The following is a 15464-nucleotide window of genomic DNA, read 5'->3' on the forward strand; positions in this document are numbered from 1 at the left end:
ACAAAAAATAGTTGTAAAATTCATTTGGAAGAATAAAAAACCCAGAATATCCAAAGCAATTCTAAACCAAAAAAGCAATGCTGGAGGGATTATAATACCTGTCTTCTAATTACACTATAGAAAAAATGCATAGCACTGGAATAAAAACAGACACAAATACCAATGGTATAGAATAGAATACAGAGACAGAGAGTCATCTGATCCTTGACAAAAGTGCCAAAAACATACACTGGAGAAAAGACAGCCTTTTGCATAAACAGTGCTGGGAAAACTGTTTATCCACATGTAGAAGAATGAAACTAGACCCTTGTCTCTTATCAGATATAAAAGTGAACTCAAAATGAATCAAAGGTCTCAGAATTGACTAGAAACTATGCAACTCCAAGAAGAAAATATAGGGTCAACACTCTAGCATAGAACTCCTAAAGCTCAGGAAATAATTCCAAGATTTAATAAATGGGATGGTATCAACTTAAAAAGCTTCTGCACAGCAAAGGAAAAAATGAAGACTGTGAAGAGACAACCTATACAATAGGAGAAAATCTGCTATTTACTCTTTTGACAAAGGATTAATATCCAGAATATATAAAGAACTCAAAAAATTTAACACCAAAAAAAAGATCAACCCATTAATAAGTGGGCCAATGAACTACACAGACACTTCTCAAGAGAAGAAATACAATGGCCAACAAGTACATGGAAAAATGTTCATTATCATTAGCAATTAGGGAAATGCAAGTCAAAACTACACAGATTTCATCTCACTCCAGTCAGAATGGCAACCATCAAGAATACAGTCCATCATAAATGCTGAAGAGGATGTGGAGAAAAAGAAAAAATTTTACACAATTGATGGTACTGTAAATTATTACCACCACTATGGAAGTTGGTAGGTAGGTTCCTCAAAAAACTAGGGATGGAACAACCATATGATCCAGCTATACCACTCTTCAGTACTTATCCTAAAGAATTAAAGCACCATACTACAGTGATACATGCATGCCCATGTTTATAGCAGCACAATTCACAATAGCTAAACTATTGAACCAACCTAGATGTCCATATTTGGATGAATGAATAAAGAAAATGTGGTCAAAATATACAAGGGAGTTTTATTCAGCCATAAAGAAAAACGAAATTATATGAGTTTCGGGAAAATGGATGGAACTAGAGATTATTATGTTAAAGTGAAATAAGCCAAACTGAGAAGGTCAAGGAACATGTTTTTTTTTTTTTTCTTTTTTCTTTTTTCATGTGTAGAAGCTAGGAAGGAAAAAGGAAAAGAAAAGTGTATGGAAGCGAAATCTCATGAATATTGAAGGAAGATCAGTAGAGTAGAGGAACAGACCAGGGAAAAGAGGAGGGGAGAGAAAGGGGAACTACTGGGAAATGACATTAGTCAAATTATATTATTTTGTGTGCATGTATAAATATGTAACAACAAATCTTACTATTATGTACAACTATAATGCATCAATCAAAATATGGAAAAGAATGTCCTCAATAAAGCAATAAAAGTTATTTTGTTAAATCTTAACTCGTGAGTACACACCTTTTAAATATTCTGTGTAATGAAATCAGAAGTATGCCAAAAGTGCTTCCATTTACATACTGAAATATGAAGATTTCTCGAGAAAATGAACTTGTTGTGATTGCGTTATAAGCAAACTAGTTGCTTTTTCATGGAATACCACTTGAACTTGAGAAAATGATGAATGAAATATAGTTTTTCAGGGTTGGGTATCTGGGGACATTCTTGAAAATGAACAAAGTGAGCCTATTATTTTAAGAAAAACTGATAATGGATGTTTTAATGATAGAGGCTCAAACTGTCAAACAAAAATTTGAATTTTGAAAAACATCTCTGCATTGTGAGTTGACAGTTTCCCAGTACTTAAACACTGTTTCTGTGAGACTGGTGGTATTATTAATAAATGTGATTTACCAGAGAAAGGAAAAGTTGTATTCCATTGTATACAATGAATCAAAATGCATGTGCTGTCATGTATAACTAAGTAGAACAAACAATAAAAAATGTGACTTAAAAATATTGAATAATTAATTAAATGTGTCAATACTTGGAAGATCTGTATAATCAATGAATCAATATCTTCCAAATGGCCAAAGCATGGTGTTATAAAATTATACATGGGTAGAGATGAAAGTATAAGATAGATTAATAAAATTTTAATTAAATCAAATATAAAAAGGTCACTGATGACATTTCTAATCCTATAATAAACTTAAAGAAGCTACCATTCATTGAGTTTTGAGGTAACAGCAAATAAAAGTATAATTATTTGAAAAGACCATTAAAATACTCCTTCCTTCACCAGTTACATCTGTGTTAAGGTGGATTCTTTATTTCACCCAAAATAACATATCCTAATAGACTGGATGCAAAAGCAGATATGAGAGTCCAGTCAAATTGACTTACGAGTATGTAAAATCTTCTCATTATTTTTTTTTGGGGGGGGGATATTGTTATTTGTCATAAAATACTTTAAAAATTAACATGTAATGGATTAATTATTGTTTTAAAATGAATTTATTTATAAATTCTATTAAAATGTGCTTTAGTTTTTAATACAATAGATATTAATAGATGGAGATCATCAACAAAAATAACACAGAGTTCTGAGACCAAAAATTTATAGAATCCCTGGGCTAGAGGATACACACAATAACAGGCAAGAGTTCAACTTACGTATTGTTGCCTTATCCAATTTCAGGATATAACCCTTAGCCCAGGGATCTTCATCCACAAAATTTGCTAGTTCTCTTGCAATTCTGCATTTCCCCCTAGACGGTAAGAACCTCTGAGAACAGACAACATATCCCTTTTTCTCTTGTGCCTCTAACCACTCTTAGTTTCTAGTAAATACAGTCTAGAAATCTGCAAGGTGAATAAGCAATATAAAACCAATGTTAGCATATCATTGGCATTCAATACATATTTAATGTTGGATGAATCAATAAATTATTTTAAAAACTCAGGACTTAGATCCTTGAATAATGAAATCCTGTCCTAATAAATGATACTCATTCTAGTCCTTGGAATTCTATGCTGTTATAAAGAAACTTGAAATTAGCCCTTCATGCTGGTAAAGATTCTTGGGGATTTGCATCCTAATGTTAGCTACCAAACTCAGCAGGACGTTTTAGTGATTTCTTCTTTAAAGAAGAAGACTCCCTTTCTCTAGTTCAGTCTAAGTCCTTTCAACTCAGCTCCCAAACTATCTCTGTTGTTGTCATTGTTTACACCAGTCTATATCCTTATGGTTATATCTTTTTTCCTCCCTTTTTTCAGTACATAGCCCAGGCTGACCTTGAACTTGTGATTCTCCTGCCTCAGCCTTTCAAACTGCTGGGATTATAGGTATATGTTACAATGTTTGGCCTTTGTGGATATATCTTTTTTTTTTTTATTGTAAACAAATGGGATACATGTTGTTTCTCTGTTTGTACATGGCATAAAGGCATACCATTTGTGTAATCATAAATTTACATAGAGTAATGTTGTTTGATTCATTCTGTTATTTTTTCCCTTCCCCCCACCCCTACCACCCCTCTTTTCCTTCTATACAGAGCTTCCTTCCTCCATACTTGCCCCTCTCCCTAACCCTAACTCTAACCCTAACACTAACCCTTCCCTCCCCCCATTATGTGTCATCATCCACTTATTAGCGATATCATTCTTCCTTTGGCTTTTTGAGATTGGCTTATCTCACTTAGCATGATATTCTCCAATTTCATCCATTTGCCTGCAAATGCCATAATTTTATCATTCTTTATGGCTGAGTAATATTCCATTGTGTATATATATATATATATATATATATATATATATATATATATATATATACCACAGCTTCTTTATCCACTCATCAATTGAAGGGCATCTAGGTTGGTTCCACAGTCTGGCTATTGTGAATTGAGCAGCTATGAACATTGATGTGGCTGTATCTCTGTAGTATGCTGATTTTAAGTCCTTTGGGTATAGGCCAAGGAGTGGGATAGCTGGGTCAAATGGAGGGTCCATTCCAAGTTTTCTAAGGAATCTCCACACTGCTTTCCAGAGTGGCTGCACTAATTTGCAGTCCCACCAGCAATGTATGAGTGTACCTTTCTCCCCACATCCTCGCCAACACCTGTTGTTGCTCGTATTCTTGATAATCGCCATTCTAATTGGGGTGAGATGGAATCTTAGGGTGGTTTTGATTTGCATTTCTCTTATTACTAGAGATGTTGAGCATTTTTCCATATGTTTGTTGATTGCTTGTAGATCTTCTTCTGTGAAGTGTCTATTCATTTCCTTAGCCCATTTGTCGACTGGATTATTTGAATTCTTGGTGTAGAGTTTTTTGAGTTCTTTATAGATTCTGGAGATTAGTGCTCTATCTGAAGTATGATTGGCAAAGATATTCTCCCACTCTGTAGGCTCTTTCTTCGCATTGCTGATAGTTTCCTTTGCTGAGAGAAAGCTTTTTAGTTTGAATCTATCCCAGTTATTGATTCTTGCTTTTATTTCTTGTGCTATGGGAGTCATGTTAAGGAAGTCTGGTCCTAAGCCGACATGTTGAAGATCTGGACCTACTTTTTCTTCTATAATCTGCAGGGTCTCTGGTCTGATTCCGAGGTCCTTAATCCATTTTGAGTTTAGTTTCGTGCATGGTAAGAGATATGGGATTAGTTTCATTCTGTTGCATATGGATTTCCAATTCTCCCAGCACCATTTGTTGAAGAGGCTATCTTTTCTCCATTGCATATTTTTGGCCCCTTTGTCTAGTATGAGAAAATTGTATTTATTCGGGTTTGTGTCCGTGTCCTCTATTCTGTACCATTGATCTACCTTTCTATTTTGGTACCAATACCATGCTGTTTTTGTTACTATTGCTTTGTAGTAGAGTTGAAGATCTGGTATTGCAATACCCCCTGTTTCACTCTTCCTGCTAAGGATTACTTTAGCTATTCTGGGTTTCTTATTCTTCCAGATGAATTTCATAATTGCTTGCTCTATTTCTGTAAGGTACGTCATTGGGATTTTAATTGGAATTGCATTGAATTTGTATAGCACTTTAGGTAGTATGGCCATTTTGACAATATTAATTCTTCCTATCCAAGAACATGGACGATCTTTCCATCTTCTAAGGTGTTCTTTAATTTCTTTCTTTAGTGTTGTATAGTTCTCATTGTAGAGGTCTTTCACCTCTTTTGTGAGATTGATTCCCAAGTATTTTATTTTTTTCGATGCTATTGTGAATGGGGTAGTTTTCCTAATTTCTCTTTCTGAAGATTCATCACTTATGTATAAAAATGCATTGGATTTATGAGCATTGATCTTGTAACCTGCTACTTTACTGAATTCACTTATGAGTTCTAAGAGTTTTCTGGTGGAATTTCCAGGTTCCTCTAAATATATAATCATGTCATCAGTGAACAGGGATAGTTTGAGTTCTTCTTTTCCAATTCGTATCCCTTTAATTTCTTTGGTTTGTCTAATTGCTCTGGCTAGAGTCTCAAGAACGATGTTGAATAGAAGTGGTGAAAGAGGGCATCCCTGCCTTGTTCCAGTTTTTAGGGGGAATGTTTTCAGTTTTTCACCATTTAGAATGATATTAGCCATGGGCTTAGCATAAATGGCCTTTACAATGTTAAGGAATGTTCCCACTATCCCTATTTTTTCTAGTGTTTTGAGCATGAAGGGGTGCTGTATTTTATCAAATGCTTTTTCTGCATCTATTGAAATAATCATGTGATTCTTGACTTTAAGTCTATTGATATGGTGAATGACATTTATTGATTTCCTGATGTTGAACCAACCTTGCATCCCTGGGATGAAACCCACTTATCATGGTGCACTATCTTTTTAATATGTTTTTGTATGTGATTTGCTAAAATTTTTTTGAGAATTTTTGCGTCGATGTTCATTAAGGATATTGGTCTGAAATTTTCTTTCCTTGATGAGTCTCTGTCTGGTTTAGGTATCAGTGTGATATTGGCTTCATAGAATGAGTTTGGGAGGGTTCCCTCCTCTTCTATTTTATGGAATACTTTGAGAAGTATTGGAATGAGCTCTTCTTTAAAGGTTTTGTAGAACTCGGCTGGAAACCCTTCTGGTCCTGGACTTTTCTTTGTTGGTAGGCTTTTGATGACTTCTTCAATTTCATTACTTGAAATTGGTCTATTTAAATTGTGTATGTCCTCCTCGTTCAGTTTAGGCAATTCATATGTCTTTAGAAACCTGCTGATGTCTTCAAAATTTTCTATTTTGTTGAAGTATAGATTTTCAAAATAGGTTCTAATTATGTTTTGTATTTCAATCGTGTCTGTTGTGATATTACCTTTTCATTACGAATTTTAGTGATTTGAGTTTTCTCTCGTCTTCTCTTTGTTAGTGTGGCTAAAGGTTTATCAATTTTGTTTATTTTTTTGAAGAACCAACTATTTATTTTGTCAATTTTTTGTATTGTTTCTTTTGTTTCAATTTCATTGATTTCAGCTCTGAGTTTAACTATTTCCGGTCTTCTACTACTTTTGGTGCTGGTCTGTTCTTCTTTTTCTAGGGCTTTGAGCTGTAGTGTTGTCGTTTATTTGTTGAGTTTTACTCCTTTTATTAAATGCGCTCCATGAAATAAATTTCCCTCTAAGTACTGCTTTCATAGTGTCCCAGAGATTTTGATATGATGTTTCTTTGTTCTCATTTACCTCTAAGAATTTTTAAATTTCCTTCCTAATATCTTCTGTTATCCATTCATCATATAATAGCATATTGTTTACTCTCCAGATGTTGGAATAGTTTCTGTGTTTTACTCTTTCATTTATTTCTAACTTCAATCCATTATGATCTGATAGAATGCAAGGTAGTGTCTCTATCTTTTTGTATTTGCTAACATTAGCTTTGTGGCATAATATATGGTCTATTTTAGAGAAGGATCCATGTGCTGCTGAGAAGAAAGTGTATTCACTCTTGGTTGGATGGTATATTCTATAAATGTCCGTTAAGTCTAAATTATTGATTGTGTTATTGAGATCTATGGTTTCTTTGTTCAATTTTTGTCTGGAAGATCTGTCCAGTGGTGAGAGAGGCGTGTTAAAATCACCTAGTATTATTGTGTTATGGTCTATTTGGTTTCTGAAATTGAGAAGGATTTGTTTGACATACATGGATGAGCCACTGTTTGGGGCATAGATATTTATGATTGTTATATCTTGCTGATTTATGCTTCCCTTAAGCAGTATGAAATGACCTTCTTTATCCCTTCTGACTAACTTTGGCTTGAAGTCCACATTATCTGAAATGAGGATGGATACTCCAGCTTTTTTGCTGAGTCCATGTGCATGGTATGTTTTTCCCCATCCTTTCACCTTTAGCCTATGGGTATCTTTTTCTATGAGGTGAGTCTCTTGCAGGCAACATATTGTTGGATCTTTCTTTTTAATCCAATCTTCCAGTCTATGTCTTTTGATTGATGAATTCAGGCCATTAACATTCAGGGTTATTATTGAGATATGATTTGGTTTCCCGGTCATTTGGTTCATCTTTTAAATTTTATTTATTTATTTATTTGACACAACTTGTTTCCTCCTTTATTTGACAATTCCTTTAGGATAATTCCTCCCTTTGCTGATTTGCTTCTTTGTTTTTCATCTCTTCCTCATGGAATATTTTGCTGAGAATGTTCTGTAATGCTGGCTTTCTTTTTGTAAATTCTTTTAGCTTTTGTTTATCATGGAAGGATTTTATTTCATCGTCAAATTTGAAGGTAAGTTTTGCTGGGTATAAGATTCTTGGTTGGCATCCATTTTCTTTCAGGGCTTGAAAAATGTTGTTCCAGGCCCTTCTAGCTTTTAGGGTCTGGATTGAAAAATCTGCTGATATCCGTATTGGTTTCCCCCTGAATGTAATTTGGTTCTTTTCTCTCACAGCCTTTAAAATTCTGTCTTTATTTTGTATGTTAGGCATTTTCATTATAATGTGCCTTGGTGTGGGTCTGTTGTAATTTTGTGTATTTGGAGTCCTATAAGCCTCTTGAACTTGATTTTTCCATTTCATTCTTCAGATTTGGGAAATTTTCTGATATTATTTCATTGAATAGATTGTTCATTCCTTTGGTTTGTTTCTCTAAGCCTTCCTCAATCCCAATAATTCTTAAATTTGGCCTTTTCATGATATCCCATAGTTCTTGTAGATTCTGTTCATGATTTCTTACCATCTTCTCTGTTTGTTCAACTTTGTTTTCAAGGTTAAATATTTTGTCTTCAATGTCTGAGGTTCTGTCTTCCAGGTGTTCTATCCTACTGGATATGGTTTCTATGGAGTTCTTAATTTGGTTTATTGTTTCCTTCATGTCAAGGATTTCTGTTTGTTTTTTTTTCAATATCTCTAACTCTTTATTGAAATGATCTTTTGCTTCCTGTATTTGCTCTTTTAACTGTCGTTTGGTGCGATCATTCAATGCCTGCATTTGCTCTTCATCTCATCGTTTGCTTCCCTGATCATTTTAATTATGTACAATCTGAACTCCTTTTCTGTCATTTCTTCTGCCATGCTGTCATTGGGTTTTATTGATGTAACATCTAGATTTGTTTGCAGCATTTTCTTTCCTTGTTTTCTCATATTTTTCAGGTATCAGTGGACCGCTGAGATAGTGCAGATTTCCTTTATTGACTTACAATGTCCCTGAAGATTTCTATATATATCCCCTCTTAGCCTTCAGTAGGCTGAAGTCTTGGAGGAAGTTGATAATGAGGTGCTCAACAAGGAATCTGCCTCTCTAGGAGTGGTGGCCTTCAGGTGGGGTATATTCCCTGCTAGTGGGCAGAGGTGCCTCCACTTGTTGACCAATGGTCATCCAAAGGGGAACTAGGCTGCGGGGTGAGGCAAGGCCTGTTTGGGCCTGAGTCTCTGGTTTTACCGTCCTTGTGGGGAAACCTCACCCGACAGGGAAGACTCACCCGGTGGGGAGGTCTCGCTTGTCAGTTCTTCTCCTAGAGGTTCCCCTCAATTTACAGCTACCGCCTGGGCTGGGCTGCCTTCCTCTGCAAAGTTCCCAGGGGCTCGGCCCTACCTCCTGGGCCTGGGAGCCTCACCCTTCGCAGACGAGTCTCCTTAGGCTACCTCTCCTCAGAGAATCTACCTGCAATCCTGGAACCTTCACCCCTAAGCGTGTCTCTGTGCGGCTCTTCCACCAAGAAGTCTCCTAGATCCTGGGACCCTGCTCTGCACCTAATCGCCTGGCTATGCGGCCCCTCCTCTGAGCAGCCACCTGGGGCCCCGTACAATCGCTCTGAGTCCCAGAGACCCGCCACACGCCTCTTCCTCCAGATAGCTGCCCAGTATTCCGGTGCGGTCACTAGGAGTCCAAGCAACTCACTGTGTGCCTCCTCCTCCCACCGACCACCCGTAACCCTGGGCAATCAATCACTCCGAGTCAAAATGACCCTCCCTGTTCCTCCTCCTCCTCCAGGTAACCCCCCAGGTGTTCAGGAGCGGTCGCTCTGAGTGGCTCTGAATCCACGTGACCCGCTGCACGCGTCCCCTGGGCAGCCGCCCGGAGCTCTTGTGCGGCCACTGGAGACCAAGCGACCCACCGCGCTTCTCCTGCAGGCAGTCCCCCTGTGTTCAGGAGAAGTCGCTTTAAGTCCAAACAACTCACCACTCGCCTTCTCCTCTGAGCAGCTGCCTGGAGCTCCAATGCAGTCACTGCGAGTCCAAACGCCCTGCCACGCTCCTCCTCCTCCTCCTCCTCCTCCTACTCCTCTGGGCAGGCCCCGGTGTTCAGAAGTGGTCTGAGTCCAAACAGCTCGCCACGCAGCCCCTCCTCTGGCAAACGCCTGTAGCTCTGGTGCAGTCACTTCAAATCCAAGCGGCCCCGTTCCTCCTCCTCCTTGTCCTCAGGGCAGTCCCCGGTGTTCAGAAGCGGTCGCTCTAAGTCCAAACAGCTCGCTGTGCAGCTTCTCCTCTGGCAACTGCCTGTAGCTCTGGTGTAGTCACTCCGAATCCACGCGGCCACGCTCCTCCTCCTCCTCTTCAGGGCAGGCCCCGGTGTCCTGAGTCCACATAGCTCTCCTCACCACTCCTCCCCTGGGCAGCTGCCGGAGCCCCAGTGGTTGCTCCGAGTCCCAGCGCTGTGCTGAGTGGCCTCCTCTACGATGCTCCCAGTTGTCCGAGTTCACTGCTCCAGCGGGGGGAGGGGCTTCTCGCCGGCAGCTCTACTTCACAAAGTTCCCTGCATTCCGGGACTACCGCCCCATCCGGGACACCTCCCCAATGGGAGAGACTCACCCGGCTCCTTTGAGTTGGTCCCAAGCGTCTCAATATCTCCTCTTTTGAATCCTGAGTCCTGGAGCAACATGAAATGCAGCCACCCTCTAGGCCGCCATCTTGAAACCTCCTGGATATATCTTTATGTCATCTCTTCCTACTGCTTTTCTTCTTAGCCTTCCCTCTTTTTTTTTTTTTTTTTTTTTTAATACCGAGATTGAACCCAGGCCTCACATTTTCAGACTCTTGTTATCCCTTTCTTCCATGTCTTACTCTTTAATTTCATTCTTTATTTTTCAAATATTCCTTTATTGTATCTTTCCATTCTTTTAGTATTTATATACTTCATAGAGACACTCTGAGGCACTGTTTTAGTCTGCTGGTGGTTCTTATGATTTTTAGATACCTTTCTTTTTTTTCCTTTAGAATTATTTTATTAAATAATAAATGTACAACTTCTTAACTCCACATAAACACTCAAAATTTTAAAAGGAAAAATGTTATATCTTATTATATCATGACCCTGGCTAACTACTTTTCAAAACTTTGAGAGAAATCTTAAAAAAGATTTCACATGTCACCTGAAACTTAAAAATTTAACTTTATTAAAAGAAGGAATGTTTCTGCACTCTTACAAAGGCCATTAGAAAGAAACAATAAATAATTAAAAAACTAAGAAACTGTCTCAAAGGCATTTTTTTGTTTACAATCCATTTGCCACCGTAAGGTAATGTTATTAAATAATCCAATTCATTTACAAAATGGGTTTCTGCATCTGCCTTTGTGTCTTCTGCCATCTCACTGCATATTTATGCATGACAGATAAGTGTTTCCTTAACATTGTTATTTCAATAACCTGCTGTTCTGTTACCTCTGGGATTTCATCCTCTCCTATTTATACGGTGAAGGTCATGGCAAATAGAATGGAGTTCAGTAACAGCTCCTCCCACCATAACCCCTACTTCCTCCACTGCCTCCTTTGACCATAATTTCCTCTTCCATATGGTGCCCCCATCTTCTTGCTACCACCAAAGTTGAACCATTGTTAGAAAGTTGCTGGTTATAATTTTCAAAATCATTTTAATTTCCAATTGTATAATTTCTTCTTCCACAGTTGTCATAACCTCCATAACCCCTACACTGGTGGCCACGTCCAGGTGCTCCACCACCATATCCTCTACTTCCTACTTCATAATCAGGGCTACCTCCAAAACTACTACCTCCAAGTCCTCTCCATACATATCATTATAGCCATGTCTACTTCGAGATCCATCAAATCCTCTCTAGAGTTACTTCCTGGACCTGGTCCAAAATTTCCATTGCCTCTGGAGAATCCCCAAAACCAAAGTTGCTTCCTCTTCCACTCCTAAAATTTTGGATTTTCTTGCATTTCTTGTCTAGACAAACCTTTCTTACTTTTGCGTTATGACCATTGATGGTGTGTTATTATTGCTTTACAATTTTATCTATAGGATCATGGTCATCAAAAGTAACAACGCTAAAGTCTCTTTTCTTTCCAGACTACCTATTAGCAATTATCTCAGTGATATCAGCTTTTCTAAGTTCTTCAAAGTAATCTCTAAGGTGATGTTCCTTGGAATCATCATCATCATCATCTTCTTTTTCTTCTTTTTGCTATTAGGAATTGAACCCAAGGTACTTTACCACTGAGCTAAGTCCCCAGCCTTTCTTATTTTTGAGACAGGATCTTGCTAAGCTGCTTAGGGCCTTGCTATGTGCGGAGACTGGCCTTGAACTTTCAATCCTCATGCCTTAGCCTTCCAAGTTGCTGGAATTACAGGCATGTACCACTGCTACCAGCCTTGATATCTTCTCTTTTTTAGTTTTTAATAGGAAGATTTATTTGAAAAGTTTCACTTAGTGCAATGTGCCTAAAAGGAAATCACAATACAATTAAGATTTAAATCAAGGCTTCAGAATTCATAGAAACACCAAGACTGAAATCCTAAAGTATTGATATTGCATCTCAAAATTTCCCCATTAACTTTAAAAAAAGCTTAAACTTACACGCCTTACAGGCTATTAAATGAAACTAGAATTAATGAACCCGCCAAGAGTTTCGCTTTTAATTGTAGACTCAGGTCCTATATTGAGTTTTACAAAAAGCATGTCTTTCAACATGCATCCAAATAGTGTTCAATGTAACATGGTATAAGAGCAACATTTAACATAATTCAATGATTTTAACCTAAATACACTTACTGTTTAAAGTACATCCTACAATATAACTAACTTGAGAAAAGCTGCAAATTCTTTAATAGTTATAATTTACTCAACTTTGCTGTTACATCCTGGATGACTGCTGTGTTCAAAAAATACTGAACCTTAAGTCTTTCAAATAATCTTGATTCCCACTTACAGAGTAAGCATAAGTCATAAGCTTGGATAGTAAAAACTGTTAGAAGGACATTTTGTTCTTTCTTTAAAAAAAGTTGACCAAGAGTCAATGATCAGGATCAGTTACATTTTCCATCCACCACTCATCCCGGACATGCTAGGCATCCCTCCTATTTTGTTCACGCCCATAGATGCATGGCTTCCGCTTCTGTAGTAGCTGCTATTCATTGGACCTTGGCTACCTATGCAATGTTTGATTGAAAATCCCTGGAGTTTTCCTGTAAAACTTGGTCATGCTTCCCTGGCCATCATAGCCACCTCCATATCCACCAGATCTTTCTCTAAAGTTACTTCCTGGACCTGGTCTAAAATTCAGCTGGGTCACCATAACTGGACTGGTTTGACAAGCCCATGCCTCCCATCATTTGGTTACCATAAGCACCAACACTTCCTTCTGCTGTAGGATTCAAGAAGAGTTCTATATATCTGTGTTGCATGATTGCTTTGTCTTTTGACATAGTTGCCACAGCATCTGCCTGAGTAGCAGACTTGACATCTGCTTCACCACAGTTACTCTGCCATTGGGACCAATCTCAGTATGTACTCTTAAAGGATTGAGTGGTGAAAAAAACTATAAATGTCATTCTCAGTAGCTCTGTAAGATAATCCCCACATGTGTACACAGTGCCCTGTTGTGTTCTGGAAGGTAGAGTCATCATCCCCATATCTGTGATCAGACATTCCTGAAAAATGAGGTCTCTTCCAAATCTATCTGACCCCAATCCATAGCCATTATTAAACCATTATAATCATCATAGCCTCCATGGCCTCCACCATAAGCACCATGCCTCATCCTCTCAAAGCCAGCTCCCTGCCAAGGCTGTTATACCCTCTGCCAAGGGAACCTGGCTGCTGTATGGCCGTAAGCTTTCATGGTAGATCATAATGAGTTCTAACTTCAGCTTGAATATTTAAGAAACATTTTGATATTCTTGGGCCCTATTCTTTCCTTGTGTTTCTTTAGAACCTTTTCAGCTATTTCTCGTGAAGCAAACTACACAAAGGCCTTCCCACCCCCCGTTCTCTTTCCCTGGAAGTCCACTAGCAATGTCATCCTATTTGGTATGATTTCCGGTCTTGAGAACTGAACAATTTCTTCCTTGCTACATCCAAAGGAGAGTGCTCTAAGCTGTACAGAGCCATCATTGGACATGTTAGGACTATTCGAACCAGTTTCAGTACCCAATCCATTTCAACATGGTTTGACTCGCATACTTCAACACGTCTGTGTCCCATAGTTTCTCTCTTCAGGACCAGTTTGACTTCGTCTTCTGAATCAAGTTCAACAAGCCTTGCCACTCTGTCTTCTCTGCTATAGGTGAAATGAATACCCTGAACCCCATTTTAAATTTAGCAGTCAGAAAACAACAGTTGCATCTCATTGGCCAAATAAAATCAGGGCAAGTCCGAACCTTCACCACCAATCCTTCTCTGCCTTCGGTGCCCAACATCATCGTCTCTTTGAAGATCCTGGTGTCGAAATAGACCACACATACGACTTAAGGTGGCTAAGAAGAAAATCTCGATATCTTCTTTAATTCCAACAAATACCATTTTTATAGTCACACGAGCCCCTGGTTTTCCAGACTTTTCTCTTGTTATACCTCATTTTGGCTCAACTACTCTCCCATCAATTGAATGAGCTCTTGCAGTCATGGTAGCAATTAGCCTCAGACACAGATGAGAAAGTTACAAAACCAGATCCTCTTGATCTTTTGCTTGCAGGATCCCTCATAACCACACAGTCTCTAAGTTTCCCCAGGACTCACAGTACTTTGTTAAACTTTTTTCTGTGGTTTAGAAGCTTAAGCCACCAACAAAAAGTTTATGGAACTGTTCCTTTTCTCTCTCTGTTAGACTTAGTCACTTCAGCTGGATTTCCCACAGTTGAGTGAGAAGAGAGAGATCTCCATGGATGAACATGAACTGGACTGGTCCTGGTCCTGTCGTGACTTCTGCCACTGCTCAAGAAGTGGCACTGCTAAGAGCACCTCCACCGGGGACCTGGCCTTGCTGCTACTTAGAAACCTTCCTTAAAGATCAGTAGGGATGCATTTTCAATGGTCCGATATTGAATGTCCCATAAAGTACCTCAATTCAACTGTTATGTTCTAAATACCATTTCCTCTTCATTTTGCTCTCTCTGCTGCCCTTCCCCTCCCATTTTTATGAGTTTTTGATAATCATATAACTTACCACACCAAATCAGTCACCAGTGATTGGCTTCCTAGGTAAGGTCCTTGTCAAGAGCCTCTTAAATTGCACCTCTGCCTCCAGTTTCTCCCTCCCCAACATTTCTTTCCTCATTGCTTTCAGAGTAAACTATTCATTGTCTACAGGATGTAAGTATCTTAAATGCTCACCAGTAACTGGTAGGTGAGCCTGTAGGTCCTTGACTTCTCTTGGTTCAAGGGTGAACCCAGTATTTTGTAGAACATTTCTTAGGTCACAGACATTAACCTTCCCTCCTAAATAAAAACAACAAAAAGTAGATAAGGATGCTATAGAATGACAAATGCAGGTATCAATCCCTATCTAGAAACAAAAGTTCAAAGAAACTTTAAGTCATGTGGGAATCAGGAATAGATTTCCATAATCAAATTTCTGGGAGAAGTTTATATTGAGGCAAAAAAGCAGAGTTTGACTACTCCGATGAGTTAGGCAAAGATAACAATCAAATAATGCTATGCTAGTCCAAAAAACAAGATTTGAAACTTGATATAGTAACAAAAAATTATTTCCATATGTAATTGTACATAAAGGAGGACTCTGATGAATG

The 15464-nt window shown here is 38.4% G+C and overlaps 1 protein-coding gene and 1 pseudogene across 2 annotated transcripts in view; both read right to left on the reverse strand.

Annotated features, from left to right (window-relative positions):
- EFCAB3 (EF-hand calcium binding domain 3) overlaps positions 1-15464 on the reverse strand; it is a 483726-nt gene that overhangs the window by 60562 nt on the left and 407700 nt on the right. Inside the window, exon 103 of the mRNA XM_079134930.1 lies at positions 15049-15153. Coding sequence (XP_078991056.1) covers positions 15049-15153 — 105 coding nt within the window. The remainder of the gene's footprint in view (positions 1-15048; positions 15154-15464) is intronic.
- On the reverse strand, positions 12764-15250 carry LOC306658222 (heterogeneous nuclear ribonucleoprotein H2-like; annotated as a pseudogene). The gene is made up of 3 exons: positions 15049-15250; positions 13771-14155; positions 12764-13473 (listed from the first exon to the last, which is right to left on the reverse strand). The product of its transcript is annotated as a heterogeneous nuclear ribonucleoprotein H2-like (transcript).

This window comes from Sciurus vulgaris (genome assembly GCF_902686455.1).
Source record: "Sciurus vulgaris genome assembly, chromosome: 3".
NCBI classification, from domain to species: domain Eukaryota; kingdom Metazoa; phylum Chordata; class Mammalia; order Rodentia; family Sciuridae; genus Sciurus; species Sciurus vulgaris.